Source organism: Lissotriton helveticus, chromosome 1_1 (genome assembly GCF_964261635.1).
Source record: "Lissotriton helveticus chromosome 1_1, aLisHel1.1, whole genome shotgun sequence".
Lineage (NCBI taxonomy): Eukaryota > Metazoa > Chordata > Amphibia > Caudata > Salamandridae > Lissotriton > Lissotriton helveticus.
The window spans coordinates 1,811,747,570-1,811,762,735 of NC_136057.1; the positions used below are offsets into that span (position 1 = coordinate 1,811,747,570).

The following is a 15,166-nucleotide window of genomic DNA, read 5'->3' on the forward strand; positions in this document are numbered from 1 at the left end:
TCCTGTATCAAAAATGTGGGGGTACAGGGTTACCGGGGCAGGACTTCTATGATGTGAATGAGTGTTTATAATTCGTCATGATTGCAGCCACCCACAATGGCCAAGGTAAAAGATACATTGCTGTGATACACTTCTACGTTGCATATAGTGGGTGGAGACTTTAATGATGTGATGGCCACACACATTGACCAATCTGGCACTCAGCAACGATCTCCCCATCAACCCGGGCTAGCTCAGTTTACCAAAAGAATGTGCCTTTATGGCCTCTGGCGTCAGCAGCACCCTCAGACAGGGCTTATTCTTACTTCTCGGACGTGCATAAGATCTACTTTACTTGATTATGTCTTTGTATCTGGTGGGAGGTAGGTGAGGTGTCAAAAGCCAAATATCTTGCTAGGGATCTCTCAGATCACTCGCCCCTTTACATCTTTAGGGGGCGCCTTTGGGGTGGGGCGGTTGCAGGGAGGAAACTTAATGCACCTGACCTAAAGGACAGGGAGGTGGCGATGGGTCTCAGAGTGGACATGGAGTTGTATCTCACGGAAAACAAACAAATTGTACTGTGGGAGGCCTTCAAGACAGTGCTTAGATACAGAGCTCAGAATTGAGTTGCCCCAAAATAAAGGAGGGAGAGTGCTGAAGTCGAAGTACTGAAGGACCAAATTTTTCAACCACTGACTCCCTGATGATGAGGCAGATGGCGGCATGCCAGGTGGAATACAGAGACCTGGAGCAAGAGAAGGCCAAATAACCAATGACAGCCACCTTGCATCACTTCTACAAATCAGGTGACAAGGCAGGCAAATTGCTAGCATGACTGGGTTGTGGGAACAGAAAGCCCGATGGGTACAGGCCATAGTGAATTAGTCAGGGGGCCACCTTCAAACTGATGCCTCTGATGACGAACATTCACCATATTTCAACGATGTTGTACATCTAAGTTGCAAGTACAATGTTCCCAATCTCCAGTAATATGTCATACTTAATTGCAAAATTATTCCAACACCCTTAATCTTGACATGGAGTTATTACTCACATTTCCTAAGCATTTCACAGTAAAGACGTGCCAATGAAATAACTCAGTCTCTATACGATGGACATTGACCATATTACGAGTTTATACATCACGATCTAACTTGCAGATATGATGTTCCCTATCTCTAGTGCCGATATCACACTAAAATATGAAATTATTCAAACACCACTAATCTCAACATAGAGTACTTACTCACATTGCCTAAACATTTCATAAAATAATTTAGTCTCCTAAGAAGTAATGCAGCTCTCGGTCTATGTTCAAACCGTGATCTACAGCCTTAAGGCGCATAATCCATATCGCCTCTTGGCATCGTAACCTGAGCTCTCTATTACCCCTCTCTTCACAGGTGGTACTGTTTCCAAACCATGAAAGTGAAAAGATCCATGTTGATCGTGTTTGTCACAGGTGAGTGTATGCCCCGCAAAGGGATATCTCGAATCCCCTTGTTTCACTGCTCTAAAGTGTTCTTGGATCCTCTCCTTCAGCATTCTGATCGTACTCCCTACATACATTTTGTTGCATTTGCATATCAGTACATAAACCACTCACCGAGTATAACATTTGATATTGGTCTTAATCACAAACGTTGGACTTTGGTTGTATGCAAATCCTATTAATTCCCTAGATAGTCGGCACATTGAACAATGTCCACATTTATGCAAACCTCTTGTCCGTGCTGTAAGCCTGTTGTCTTTCTTGGTTTGTGAGGGGTAACTCGGATTTATCACTCCACCTAGTGTCATGCCTCTCCGAAATGTCATGCTTGGATTACTTGTAATATATGGTGCGATACTTCTGCTACAAGTCAGTAGATACAAGGGTCTCTTCAGTATTTTACTCATATTTCCTGTGTTGCTCCCAAAGGGCATGATGGGTCTAATCAGGTCCACATGTCTATTTATCTTTTGTGAGTTATCTGAAAGAGTGATTACTCTAACCAATTTGGTAGCTCTGTTGTAGGATCCATTGATTGTGCTCCTATCATAACCTCTATTCTGAAAGCGACTTTTGAATTCCTCCAAATTCCTTAAAAATTCATTATTGCAGCTACAGTTCCTTCTGGCCCTAACCATCTCGCCAAATGGTATTCTTTTAAATTGATGACTTGGGTGTCACTACTTACATGTAACACTGCATTGCATGCAGTCTCTTTCCTGAACATCCTGCTTTTACGTTGGTGATTGTGTATGCACAGTTCCACATCGAGAAACTCAATCTTTTGTATACTGAAATTCATAGTAAATGACATGTTACATGTATTGTGCTCAAGGTGATGTTTAAAATCATACAGTTCCTCTATTGAGCCTGTTCATTTCAACAGAATATTGTTAATATATCTGCCACAGTAGTGAATGGATTGTATCCAGTAAGCCCCCCTCCTGCCCCAGAACCACTCCTCCTCAAACCACCCCATACAGAGGTTTGTGTACCATTTGCCATCAAACAAAAATACATTGTTCTCTATAATCATATTTATCATCTTCAAAATCATTTCTGCATGCAATAATAATTCAACTGGTCTTTTATGCAAAAAATGTGTAATAGCTGCTGATCCATATTCTGGAGTGATGTTCGTATAAAGGGATACTACATCCAATGTCTTCAGAACCATCTCATCATCCCACATTATGTCAACCATCATATTCGGTACATGTTTTGTATCCTTGATATACGATGGCAATCTCGGAACTAATGGCTTTAGAAATGTATCCACAAAATGTGACAGATGTTCAATCGGCCCCCCTATGCCAGAGACAATTGGTCTCCCTGGTGGAAAGGGGGCTGTTTTTATGCATCTTGGGCAGAGTGTACAGGCATGGGAATCTAGGTTTATCAATCTTAAGGTAAGTGTACTCCTTAATGGTCAATAGTCCTGCCTCATTCCAGCCTTTAAGATCTTTATTGATGGCATACATAATATGCGGTATGGGATTACTGTCCAGTGCCACATAACAAGCAGAATTGGCAAGTTGGGAATAGACTTCATTGTTATAATCTGTTCTGTTCATAACCACTACACATCCACCCTTATCTGCTTCTCTGATAATCAGGGTGTCATCATTTCTCAGTGTTTGAAGTGCATCCCTCTCCTGTCTTGTGAAGTTATTTGTGCTACGTAGTCTGCCCATCATTTGTTTATTAGGCATTCTATCTAACTCATTGCACACATTCTTATAAAAGCAAATCACAACAATAGTCCCGTGGGAGATTCAGAGTCCACTTGGATTTGGACTTCAACCCACTGTCTCTAGTCTGTCCAATATCCATGCCCAGATGTGACAGAAATCCTTTTACGTCTGTTGATTCTCCTTCCTCGGAGGCAAGGGAAAGTAGTAAGGTCGTATCTACTGCATCTTGTATTGATAAGTCACACTGAGGTCTCAGTCTAGTATCAGGTTTGGCACTGGTCATCCGTGTGGAAAAATGCTTTTTAAACTAAAGTTTGAGGACACATTTATATAAGTAGATCTTAGACTGTTCATTATTTACAATATTTGAGGGACACAAACCAAGACCCTTCTTCAAAACTTTAATCATGTCATTAATTAATATTCTATCTGATAAGTTCACGACATTTACATTCATGTGTTTATCATCTTCAGCCATACTCGTTACTTCTTTTTGTTCCATGACCTCGTGTGCATGGGGGCGTGGCTTAGCGCGCAATAGAGAAAGACGTGCCTGGGTAGAGCTCCTGCCTGAGCTCCCCTACCCCGGGTAATTTCTCCGATCAAACTTGCCCTGATTGGCCTTAAACTGCTGGCGGATCTGCCCGCAACTCTTGCCCACACACGAAACGATTCCTGGTGGGATCGGCCGAGGAGCTCCGCACCGAGGACGCCGCAGCGGCCGGCCTGGCTGCAACGATGCTGGGACTGGAATCACGCGAGGCCGCGGCCCCTTGAGCACCACTAGGCCGCACGCTGCGGCCTGCTGGAAACGACCTGGCACCTGGCAGACATAGACGGCGGCGGATGTGCTGATCCCTGGAGCCCCACAACCTCCGATCCCATATGCCCAGCTCTGGAGGGGCTTGGTGGGGGTGTCGGCGGGCCGGGGGCGGCCGGGTTCCGGCGAGAATCAGGCCTGGCGGAGGCGGACCTGAGAAGACGCAGTGGCGGGGAGGTGACCAACCGGTGACCGGAGGCGACAACTGAGCTGCGACACTGGGGCGGTGCGGCGGCACGGTGAGGTGAGTGGAGCCCCCCCCTTCCTTCTCCCCCTCCTGCCCCGTGCACTGCCTCTGGCCGGCGCCGCCACCCGGGGGCTCTGGCACCCTCAGGACCTCGCGGAGACGCGACAGGCTCCCGGACCGGGGGATCCTCCTCCCCCGCCCCCCCCCCAGCAGAGGACACAACGCGCCGAGAGCCACAACGAGCTACGGCCACTCGCAGAGGCCATCTGCGCCCTCACACACCTGCTGCAACGCGCCCTGGAGAGACACCCTGTCAGCGACACGGACGGGGGCGGCCGGGGCCTATCTGCCACAGATGCAGGACTGACGCCCTGAACCTACTGCAGCCTCTGTCCTACATAACAACAGACCCCAGACGCCTGCCCTATTGCGCGCATAGCGGGACCACCACGGCGGGCCTGGGGGAGCGGAAGAGACCGCGAGGCCTGGGGAGACTTGCCCATTCTCTGCTTGGGGGACGCTACTCTCCTGCTGGCGACCACGGAACTGCTAAAGATAACGCCTACTCACGGGCCGCTCAGGAGTGGCATTCCGAAGCGACCGGACACTAGTACGGGGAGCTCCCCCCGCCCCCCCCCACCTGCGAAACCACAAGCCCTGAGCGCAGGAGAGAACAGCGCACAAGGCTAAGCGCCGAGAACACCGCACTGCTGGTCTGCATGGCCTAACGCACCTCGGACGCGACCTGCGGACTCGCCTACTCCCCTGCGCCCTCACAACAGATTGCGGGCATCGTCCCTGCCGCTGCCTGCACGCGCAGCCCGCCCCATGTCTGGCGGGGTGAAGACACGCACCGGAACGGGGGGTGCGTCGGTGAAGGGGAAGACGGCGAAAGCACAATCCAAAATGGACGCTGACCACGTGGCGTCGAAGCTGGACTCTGTCCTGGCAGCCATGGAAAGGATGGAGGAATCCCTACAACAGACACGCACTTCTCTGGAAACCAGAATAGACAGTGTGGCGATTGACCTGACACACCGCAGGGCCGATCACAAGAAACTGCAGGATTGCACCGCTGAGCTGGAAGGTGCGGTGACAAAGATGGAACCGAAGGTGTCGCAGTCAGACAAACACATACAGGATCTTCTCAACAGGGTGGAATTTCTAGAGGACCGCGCGGAGGATGCAGAAGGGCGGGCAAGAAGGAACAATATCCGCTTAGTGGGAATTCCGGAGAAATGGGAAGGGATGGACCCCACGCAGAGAGTGGAGGACTGGATACGTGAACTGCTGCCAGAGGGCGTGCTGTCGCCTCACTTTGTGGTGGAACGTGCCCACCGTGTGCCCATGAAACCCCTAGCCACTGGCTCGAACCCCAGACCAATAATCCTTCGAGTCCTCAACTACAGAGACCGCGACACGATCTTGTGGGAAGCCAGGAAACTAGGCGAGATCCGGATCGACAACACCGCAGTGATGTTCTTTCCGGACTATACTGTGCAAGTACAAAGGCAAAGACACTCCTTTCTGGAAGTGAAACGACGATTGCGACAAGCTGGACTCAAGTACTCGCTGCTCTTCCCTGCCAAGCTACGGGTGGTAGCAAAAGATAGAACACACTTTTTTACGAACTCTGACGAAGTTGAGGCCTGGCTAGATGAGAACATGCCTGATGTACCTAGACGAGCGCAAGGGACTGCTACCACAGAACGCACGAGAGGGGCGCGACGGCGCCGCCGACGCAGGGCTCCCACGCCTCCCAGAACATGGGAGTCGCCGGCGCGCTCTCCAACTGCAAGTGAGATGATGCAGGAACAACAAGACGCCCTCCGCAAGGTGGTGGAAATCAGCGGCTCCCCGGCTCCGTCCCCTGCCCCGGAGGCCAGCCCAACGCCTCTGCCGAGTGATGAGGAAGCAATATATGGTCTACAAGACTCCCAGCACAATGACGATCTCCCGGACGTCACGCCACAGACTGTAGACCTGTTTGGCTGAGTGACCCACACAAACTCATGCTCCCACGCGACGGACACGACATGTCTGCGCGAAGGCTTTGCAAGCCCCCATTGTGAGAAGAGATCTAAGCAGCTGCACATTGCTAGGCCCTGACTGCCTTGGGACATTGGACTCCGACCAGGTATTGTGCTTATTGTGTACTCATGGCCCAGCCACTTACTGTTGAGAACTGATCACCTAACCGGCAGCATCCCACGCGCTGACCGGCGACAATTAGACTATCTGAGGTGGGAGATCCCCCCCCTGAAAATCCTACTCTTACACCTGAATGCTTGGTGGGCTGCTATAGTCGCGCAGAGCCGCAGGATCTGGGCAACCGCCAGGCGGCAACGGCCTTCCGACCCTACCCGGGAGGGATGTTGCACCCACCATGGACTATACTGTTATTTGTACTGTTACAACTTAAGCCACATAGAACCCCTTAGAACTGTATAGTTTAAGAGCTCATACGAGCGTTTGGACGGCGACATGTTTTGTAGCCAACCTTTTGGCATTTTAGGTTATGTTGCCATGTTGAGGCCACGTGTTTCCATCCCCTTCCCTACCCTTCTACTTCCCCGGAGATCACCGCTCTCTGTACTGAGACTTTGAGGCACTTTTGTACTGGGGAGGAGACCCTGGACCAAGCGAGAAACACTGCCTGGGTGTCTGCTGGACGGGGGGGTTGGGGGAACTTCCACCCAAAGGAACAATGACTGAAACGAGAATATGCACTTGGAACATCAGGGGGATGCACACGTCAGCTAGGCGCTATCAAATTTACTCGTACTTGAAGCGACACAAGATAGGCATAGCGCTACTTCAGGAAACACACTTGAACAAGGCGGAGGTCCGGGCGCTACACCGCAAATGGCGTGGACAACTCTATGCCACATCCTATTCCTCATATGCCCGCGGCGCACTGATATGGGTCCGCCCTGGGATCCCCTGGACGGTTACGGACACTACGATAGACCGGGAGGGTAGGTTTGTTGCAATACAGGGCAGACTGGATGGGCACCAGATGGTACTGGTATCGCTGTATGCTCCAAACACTGACCAGGGAAGCTTCCTGGCGCGCCTCTCCACGATGATGGCGACCTGGCACGCGACCCCCTGGCTACTGGGTGGAGATTACAATTGCACGCTAGATACTGCATTAGATCGCTCCTCCCCGCCCTCTGTTGGCGCTCCGACACGCGGAGCCATGAAGGCACTGCTGGAGTGGGCCGAGCAATGGGACCTCCATGACGTTTGGAGATCACACAACCCTGGGACACGAGTCTACTCCTATTACTCAGGCACCCACGACTTACATGTCCGCCTAGACCGATTCATGACCTCTACTGATCTCCTACCCCTTGTGACTGACGCACTATACATGGGCCGCACGCACTCTGACCACAATCCACACTTCCTAACCATGGCTTGGGACCAACCACACCCTCCCATTCCCACCTGGAGACTACAACCAACGATGCTACTAGACGCGGCTTTCCGCGAGTCCATGCTCACACGCACTGCTCAATATTTCGAGGACAACGCGGGCACAGCGTCCTCCCCGCAGGTAGAGTGGGATGCTTACAAGGTGGTGATTCGGGGACACTGCTTGAGGACACAGGGCCACATGAGACAACAACTAGAGGGTGAACTCACCAGATTAGAGACCACTCTACTCGAAAAGGAGGGGGAGGCTGCTGAGGGTAGCGCTGACTCGCTACGGGAGGCGCGCGCAGACCATGCGGGCCTCTTACAGCGACTTCGCGACATTAACTACGCAGCACACTCGGCGAGGACGCATCACATGAGTGACAGACCGGGCAAGTTACTGGCCAGGCTGATATCACAGGAGACGCGCTCGACCCCAGTGGTAGCGATACACGTGGAAGGGAGGGGTCTATTATACTCGCAGCGCCAGATCCACGACGCATTCACCACACACTATACCGCTCTATATCGCTCCCGATTACCACACCCACACCCTGACATTTCTGGCTACCTTGCTTCCCTGCCAATGCCACCGCTGACTACTGCGCAACAGGACGAACTGGGAGCCCTGCTTGACCCTGATGAAATTCGCGACGCTATCTTTCACTTGTCTAATAGCAAATCCCCATGTCCGGATGGGCTTCCAGCCGAATTTTATAAAGCAGGCTCGGACATACTCATTCCTGAACTTCTGAAGATGTACACTGCAGCCATAGAGGCGACTGCCTTACCCCCGACGTTAAATGAAGCGACCCTGATTTCCATTCCCAAACCTGACAAAGACTGCACACAGGTGGGCTCTTATCGCCCGCTAGCGCTGCTCAATACAGACTATAAAATACTGGCCTCTACTCTAGCTCGGAGATTGGCCCCTTATGTGCCCCGATTGGTGCACCAGGATCAAAACGGCTTTGTTCCAACACGCCACACCTCCTACAATATCCGCCGCCTTTTCCGGGTACAAGAGTATGCCACCCAGCAATGGCCTAGGGCAGGGTGCCTGATACTGGACCTGGAGAAGGCATTCGACTCGGTGGAATGGCCGTACCTGGGAGCGGTAATGGAAAAGTTCCAATTGGGAGGGGGATACGAGGCCATGGTGGACTTGCTTTATGGCAAACCGACGGTTCGGGTCCGCACGGGCGCGCTGCTCTCGGACGCCATCCGGGTCCGCAGTGGCACTAGGCAGGGCTGCCCCCTGTCGCCTCTATTGTTCTCTTTGGCCATGGAACCCCTAGCCACGATACTTAGGGCACAGGGGGCTGACTGGGGCATTCCTTTAGCGGATGGACTCCACGCAGTGTCACTGTACGCAGATGATTTGCTGCTGTATGTCAGAGATATAACCAACATCCCGGCCTCCCTGGCTGACGTCTTCCGAACCTTCGAAGAGATGTCGGTACTGCGGGTCAACTGGTCCAAATCGGGGGCTTACTCCTTCCACCCGGATACGCCCGAGTGCGAGGTGCACCTAGGCGGAGGCAGACTACAGTGGTATCCCACCACGTTCCGCTACCTGGGGATACAAATCTATCGAACTCCACTGGATGTCCTGGAGGGCAACCTCCTGCGGACAATCGCCTCGGTTCGGGCGCAGATCACGTTCTGGAACACCTTACCCCTCAATGTGCCGAGTCGGATAGCACTTACCAAGATGATAGTGCTGCCTAGACTGCTGTACTATTTCGCATATATAATATGTGCCGAATAAAATTTTCCGAGATCTGGAGGTCCTACTGCAAAGCCTCATCTGGAATAAGGGCCGACCCAGAGTAGCGCTGACCAAGCTCTACATGCCAACGGAACTGGGAGGCCTGGCGGTCCCCAACATGGAGCTGTACTACCTTTCGGCACAGATGCAATGGGTGACGGGGTGGCTCAGCGGCAAACATCTTGACGATACTTCCTCGGACGCTGCAGCCTGGACGCAAACACAAATCAATACACTGTTCCACCCGCTAACTCGAACCTCCTGCCCCCTGCAGCTACACTTGGCAGTGGCACGCAAGGGCTTCCTACGCTGCTTGCGACTCACCCGGGCTACAACACCGTACGCCCCGATCATGCCCATTCTAGGCACCCGAGCCCAGCGGGAGCACTAACCGTGACTCGCCTGACTAGCTGGACACATGCAGGAGTGGATACCCTGGGTGACCTGTATGCTGAGGGGGCGCTGCTCGCCTTTGCGGACCTAGCTGCTACCACAGAACTCCCGGCTGGACAGTTCCTGTTGCATGCGACCCTCTTGCGCACACTCACTGCCTCCTGGGGCGATGTGGCGGAGGAGCTACCGATGCATAGCTTTATGCAGTACCTCCATGTTATGGGGAATGGCTCGCACGTCATCCATTGGTTGGCGCAAGCTCTGCAGGCACACTCACAGCCATCCACATTACAGCTGCGGGACAAGTGGGCGACGGACAGGGGACGCGCCTGGACTCATAAAGAGTGGGCAGTGATACTAGCTGGACCGACATATATCCCGCGCAGCCCCCGCTTCAAAATCATCCAATTTTATATCCTACACCGCGCTTACCTTACGCCTGACAAGATAAATAGATACTTTGCCACCACAGATGCTGCCTGCCCGCGCTGCTCTCTGACTGGAGCAGACCTGTTACATATGTTGTGGAGTTGTCCTGACATACACGAATATTGGGACGAGGTCGTGACTCTCCTCACACGCAGCGCTGACGAGCAGATACCACACACGTGGGAAGCGTGTGTTTTAGGGCTGTATAAACGCACAAAGCTCAACAAAGTGCGGACACGCTTCTGGGACATGGGGCTCATAACGGCCAAACGCCTGATTACCAAACATTGGAAGGCAGCAAACCCCCCCCCCACGTACGACATTGGCGCGCTTCCTTCACTAATTGGGCACGAGCGGAGGGCATGGTCCTTCTTCGTGAGGAAACAGCGGGACTCTGCAAATTCCCTATTGCTCAGATTTGGAACGACCTCCTGAAAACATTCCAGCACGCCTGCCAGGAAAGGGGGATCACTTGAGGCAAGGGGCATCATCGCCATGGCGATACCAACTGGTGCCGAGGGCAGGTGCAGCCCCACACCTCTCTCTCCCCCGCCCACTCACCTTTCGCCGTTCCAAGGCATGCACCCCTGGATAAAGATAATACCGCATCACCGCTCTACACTGGACACCTTTGGGGCACTGAGCGCGCGCAGCTACCCTGGCCCTGACATGCCTACGCCAACTGCAGACACCCCCAAATATGGGGATGCCGCCCCCCCCCCTCTCCCATCCTCCTACAGGGGAATGACTAGCGCATAGATAGCCTGCACCACCACACCGCGCACTGCAGACATACACCATGACCCTGCACTGCGGAAGACGCCCGTCGATCCTTGACTAAGACGGGGGACTCATGCCCCCCCCCCCCCGACTGTTCCTACACACTACATGAAGTCTTGCTGGACCCCACTTTACAATAGATGCTCCACTTCGGAACCCGCACTGATCTCCCCCCTTCCCTTTCCCTTCCCCTGTCTTTCACACTTGCCCTACCCCCTAGTTTTCCCAGCCATTATATGGGCGTAGGGAACAGTTTGTTTGCTGGTCAAGTTCCCGGACCAGACCCCTTTCCTAGCTTTACATGAAGACACTAGAGGTACCACGTCACTGACGGGAGGCAATCCCTCGTGGACCTCATGCTACCTGCGGATTGCGGAGACGCGATGTTCCTCACGCACTACACGAGATACATACTGACACTTGGACACATACGCGTTAGACACGGATTTGATGCTCTGTTCATTAGATGCTGTCATGTCCCTAGCGCCCTCCCAGCGATGTACTTGGGATGCCACACAGGCACCCTGCTGCTAGATATTTGAGCCTTGCCCAACATGGCTGCAGACTAACCCTGCTGAACACACCTGCTTGCTCCTGTGCCTCAGTGAGCTATACTAATACACATATTGCCAATTCACGGACAGCAACGTTGACTCGGCATTGGCGACACATCTATAGCCAACTCCCCTACCCATTTTTTTGACTAACCACGGCTGACTCCCGCACGACCCACGGGAACTTGGGAGGTTACACTCATAGCGCCACTGCTGGGCGGACATTGCGAAACGAACTTTGATGATAAAACGCAAAACCATGAGATCTAATACTTATAACACGAGTCGACAGATGGTTATACAAGTTATCACATGGACTTCGCCGCCGGACCTCCGGGTTGTCGGCTGAATGGCTGTGTCCTCCTGTACAGACCCTGACAGACTGCTATACGTTCACGCAGTCATTGTGAAGGCGTAGACTGTGAAATGTATGATAACCATTTACTGCGCAATTAAAAAAAAATGACCTCGTGTGCATGCCTGCCCTGTCGCCTGGAAATGATCCACAGGCCGAATGTGACACAAAAGACCGAAAATGACTTAAGTGGACAAAGCTGCAAGCCGGCTGCTACATCAAAAAAGCAAGATGATGGAGGACACTCGAGTCACCACAGAGGATGATGCAGGGGGCTTGGTGTGACATCACAAAGTGCAAGACTATAGGCTTATAATTAGCACAAAGTGTGTAGGCCAAGTGAACAATCTTATACGAGGAGAAGGCAGGCCAGAGTAACCTCACTGAGGAAACAGTTTTAGGCCTCATCCAGGTGATACAGATACACCTATGATAGATACCTGATCTAGTAAGTTTATTCTACATCATTGTGCATAATTTAGGGAATTTTACATTATGAGTACACAAACAAGAATACAATATTGAAAATGTGGAATGTAAAAGCCGCTTACCACTATGGTTTTGAGTTTGAATGTCATGCGATCTTGCCAAGCAAAGCAAAGAATGTGTGGCAGGTAGAGGGTGAAGTAAATTACCCCACTGCAGGCAGCCGCAAGGTTGGCCTTGGAGAAGAAGACGCTCATCAGGAACCCCTGCATGATGGTTGCAGTGGTGAAGGCCATCAGAAACAGGTAGAGAATAAGTGGGTTGCTGTAGTGTAGCACCCCACCACCCTGCAACACAAAACAAACCAAATAGTGGTGAGATGTAGCACGCTCTGAGTTTACACAAAAGAACACAAAAGCCAAAGAGCCACACTCAGGACTAGTAATGAAAAACCAGGCAGTCACACTAAGGGGTAGTAACAGACAGGGATCTTTGCTGTCTTTATGCTGAATGCCGAAGAAAATCCTGAGATTACTGCTTGAATGTGGGACGTTAAGCAATGATAAAGGGAGAATTTTCGCTCATTATTCCTTACAAAGAACATCCTTTGTACCTTTCTATTTTTAAGTTCAAATCATTTTATTGAAGTTTAAACAATAGGGAAGTATAAATAATAAATGCAATGAGTGATACAGGCTAGACAAAGCAGTACATATGCAAAAGGTATCAAAGAGCATTTCAACCTCAAAATACATACCAAAATGTTACATATGAACTGGAAAGAGACAAACCATATATCACAAAATATACCGTAAAGGATAGACAGGGGAAAAACAGAGAGAAAAGGGAAAGAGGATGGGGCAGGAGGGAACAGGGCTATTCTAGTGGAGCAAGCTACAAAAAAAGGAGGAAATGGAAAAAGAGGTAGAAAGAGTAGGCACGAGAAATAACCTTAAAAGTGTTCAGGAATTAGAGGTATTAGAATTGGAAGCCCCGGGGTATAGAGCGTAACGTTGAACATAATTGTTCAAAGTTCGCCAGACTAGGATGAAGATAATTATAGAGGAGTGACTCTCAGAATGCAGCGTGTGAGCCCTACAAAGATAGGGCACCCAGGCCCACCAAGTGTGAAAAACAATGTGTTGGAAGGACTGTGAGAATCACTTTGATTGCAATAGACAAAAGTAAGTCCAGTAATGCCATGTAAGACTTCTCTAAAGGGAGAGGATCAATTGATGCCCAGGGGCCCAGTAGAACCATTGAAAAGGACAATTTAATAGGAACATTAAAAATACTTGACACGTGCACAATAGTCAGCTAAAAGCGTACAATCAAAGAACATGTGTTGATGTGCTCCTGGTTCCAAATCACAACTTCAGCACCTATTATTATCTCTTAACTTCAATTTGTATAGTCGAGCAGGAGTCCAATGAAGCAAATTCATTGTAAAACATTTAGATTGGATAAAGGCCTGAGCAATTTTAGTGAGAGAGTCCCAATCAGAGACCATTCACTCTGCGAAATGTGTTCATAAGCCCCCTTATCAAAGTGTTTGGACCATGTAGTATAAATAGATGAACATTGTGGAGCTGGTGGGTTAGATACAAATTTGTATGTTTGGGATGCTACATGCCCCGTCCGGAGCCAAAGGGTTAGAAATTTAAATAAAGATGAGTGACTAGAAAAGTGGAATTTTGAGAGCTGAACCTTAACCTTCAAAAAGCAGTAAAAGTCTAGCTTAGTAAAATCATCTTTTGTGGCAAGTGTTGTAAAAGGAAGAAGATCACAATTAATACCATAAAGGTCCTGAATATTCTTAATGCCTTCAGAAGCCCAAACATTAGAAAGGTGAGGATCAAAATCAAAGGTAAGGTTTGTATTAAACCAAAGAAAAGACCTCCTAAAACTATTGAAGCGGCTCTCAAGCCACATGTCAATGGTGTTTAGAGTAGAAACTGTATCCAAAAGAATACGATGAGAATGAGAGGAGAGAAATTTTGTCATTGAGATGTAGGATGACAGACTATAGGGGTGACTAAGAGATTGTTCAATGTGTATCCATGGAGGAGAGTAAAGTGAATCCGGGCAAAACCAAACCGCCCCTTGAGAATCTAGGAAGGCTGTTTGATACAGGTACCAGTTCAGGAAGTTACAAGCACCCAGACCAACAGGTTTCCTAAGAAATGTATACAAGATCCTTGCTCGTTTATCGTTCCACAGAAACTTAGCAGTAAGTTGGTCAAGTTCATGAAAAAAATTGGATGAGAGTCTTAGAGGTAACAATGATGATTAAAAATGTACCATCAGGGTAATCATCATTTTAAGGGAATGTAGTCTTCCCCAGGAGGAAATGAATTTGGGAGACCAATTATTAAGGGTCTTTCACTTAGGCTCGTATAAATGATTCATTAAAGGAAACTGTTTTCATCAGGTCTCTACAAAACCAGATTCCCAAATACGTAAGGCGAGAAGACTGCCACTTCAGATCTGAAGCACCCAAATGGGAGGGAAAACAAATGGGATTAAGAGGGATATCTTGGTTTTATCCTTACTTAGTGTATGCCCCGAGACCTTCGAAAGGTCCTGGATGATACTAATCATCGAAGAAATAGCCAACTCAACATCTCCAGAGACTATGAAATGAAATGAGGGTTTTATAAAGCGTATCATGACCCGAAGGTATCTAGGCGCTGGATACACCAGTGGACAGTCATTTTTAGAAAGGTGCCATTAGTACAGCCAGGTTTTTAAATGCTTCCTAAATTGTAGCAGGTTATGTTAGTTTTTCAGGCAGATGGGCAAGGAGTTCCATAGTTTCATGGTGGTGTAAGAAAAATGTTTGCCTCCCCATTTTACTTTT

The 15,166-nt window shown here is 50.0% G+C and overlaps 1 protein-coding gene across 1 annotated transcript in view; it reads right to left on the reverse strand.

Annotated features, from left to right (window-relative positions):
* The window catches only part of ABCA4 (ATP binding cassette subfamily A member 4), a 1,114,059-nt gene that overhangs the window by 636,957 nt on the left and 461,936 nt on the right, over positions 1 to 15,166 (reverse strand). Inside the window, exon 15 of the mRNA XM_078650330.1 lies at positions 12,432 to 12,653. Coding sequence (XP_078506456.1) covers positions 12,432 to 12,653 — 222 coding nt within the window. The remainder of the gene's footprint in view (positions 1 to 12,431; positions 12,654 to 15,166) is intronic.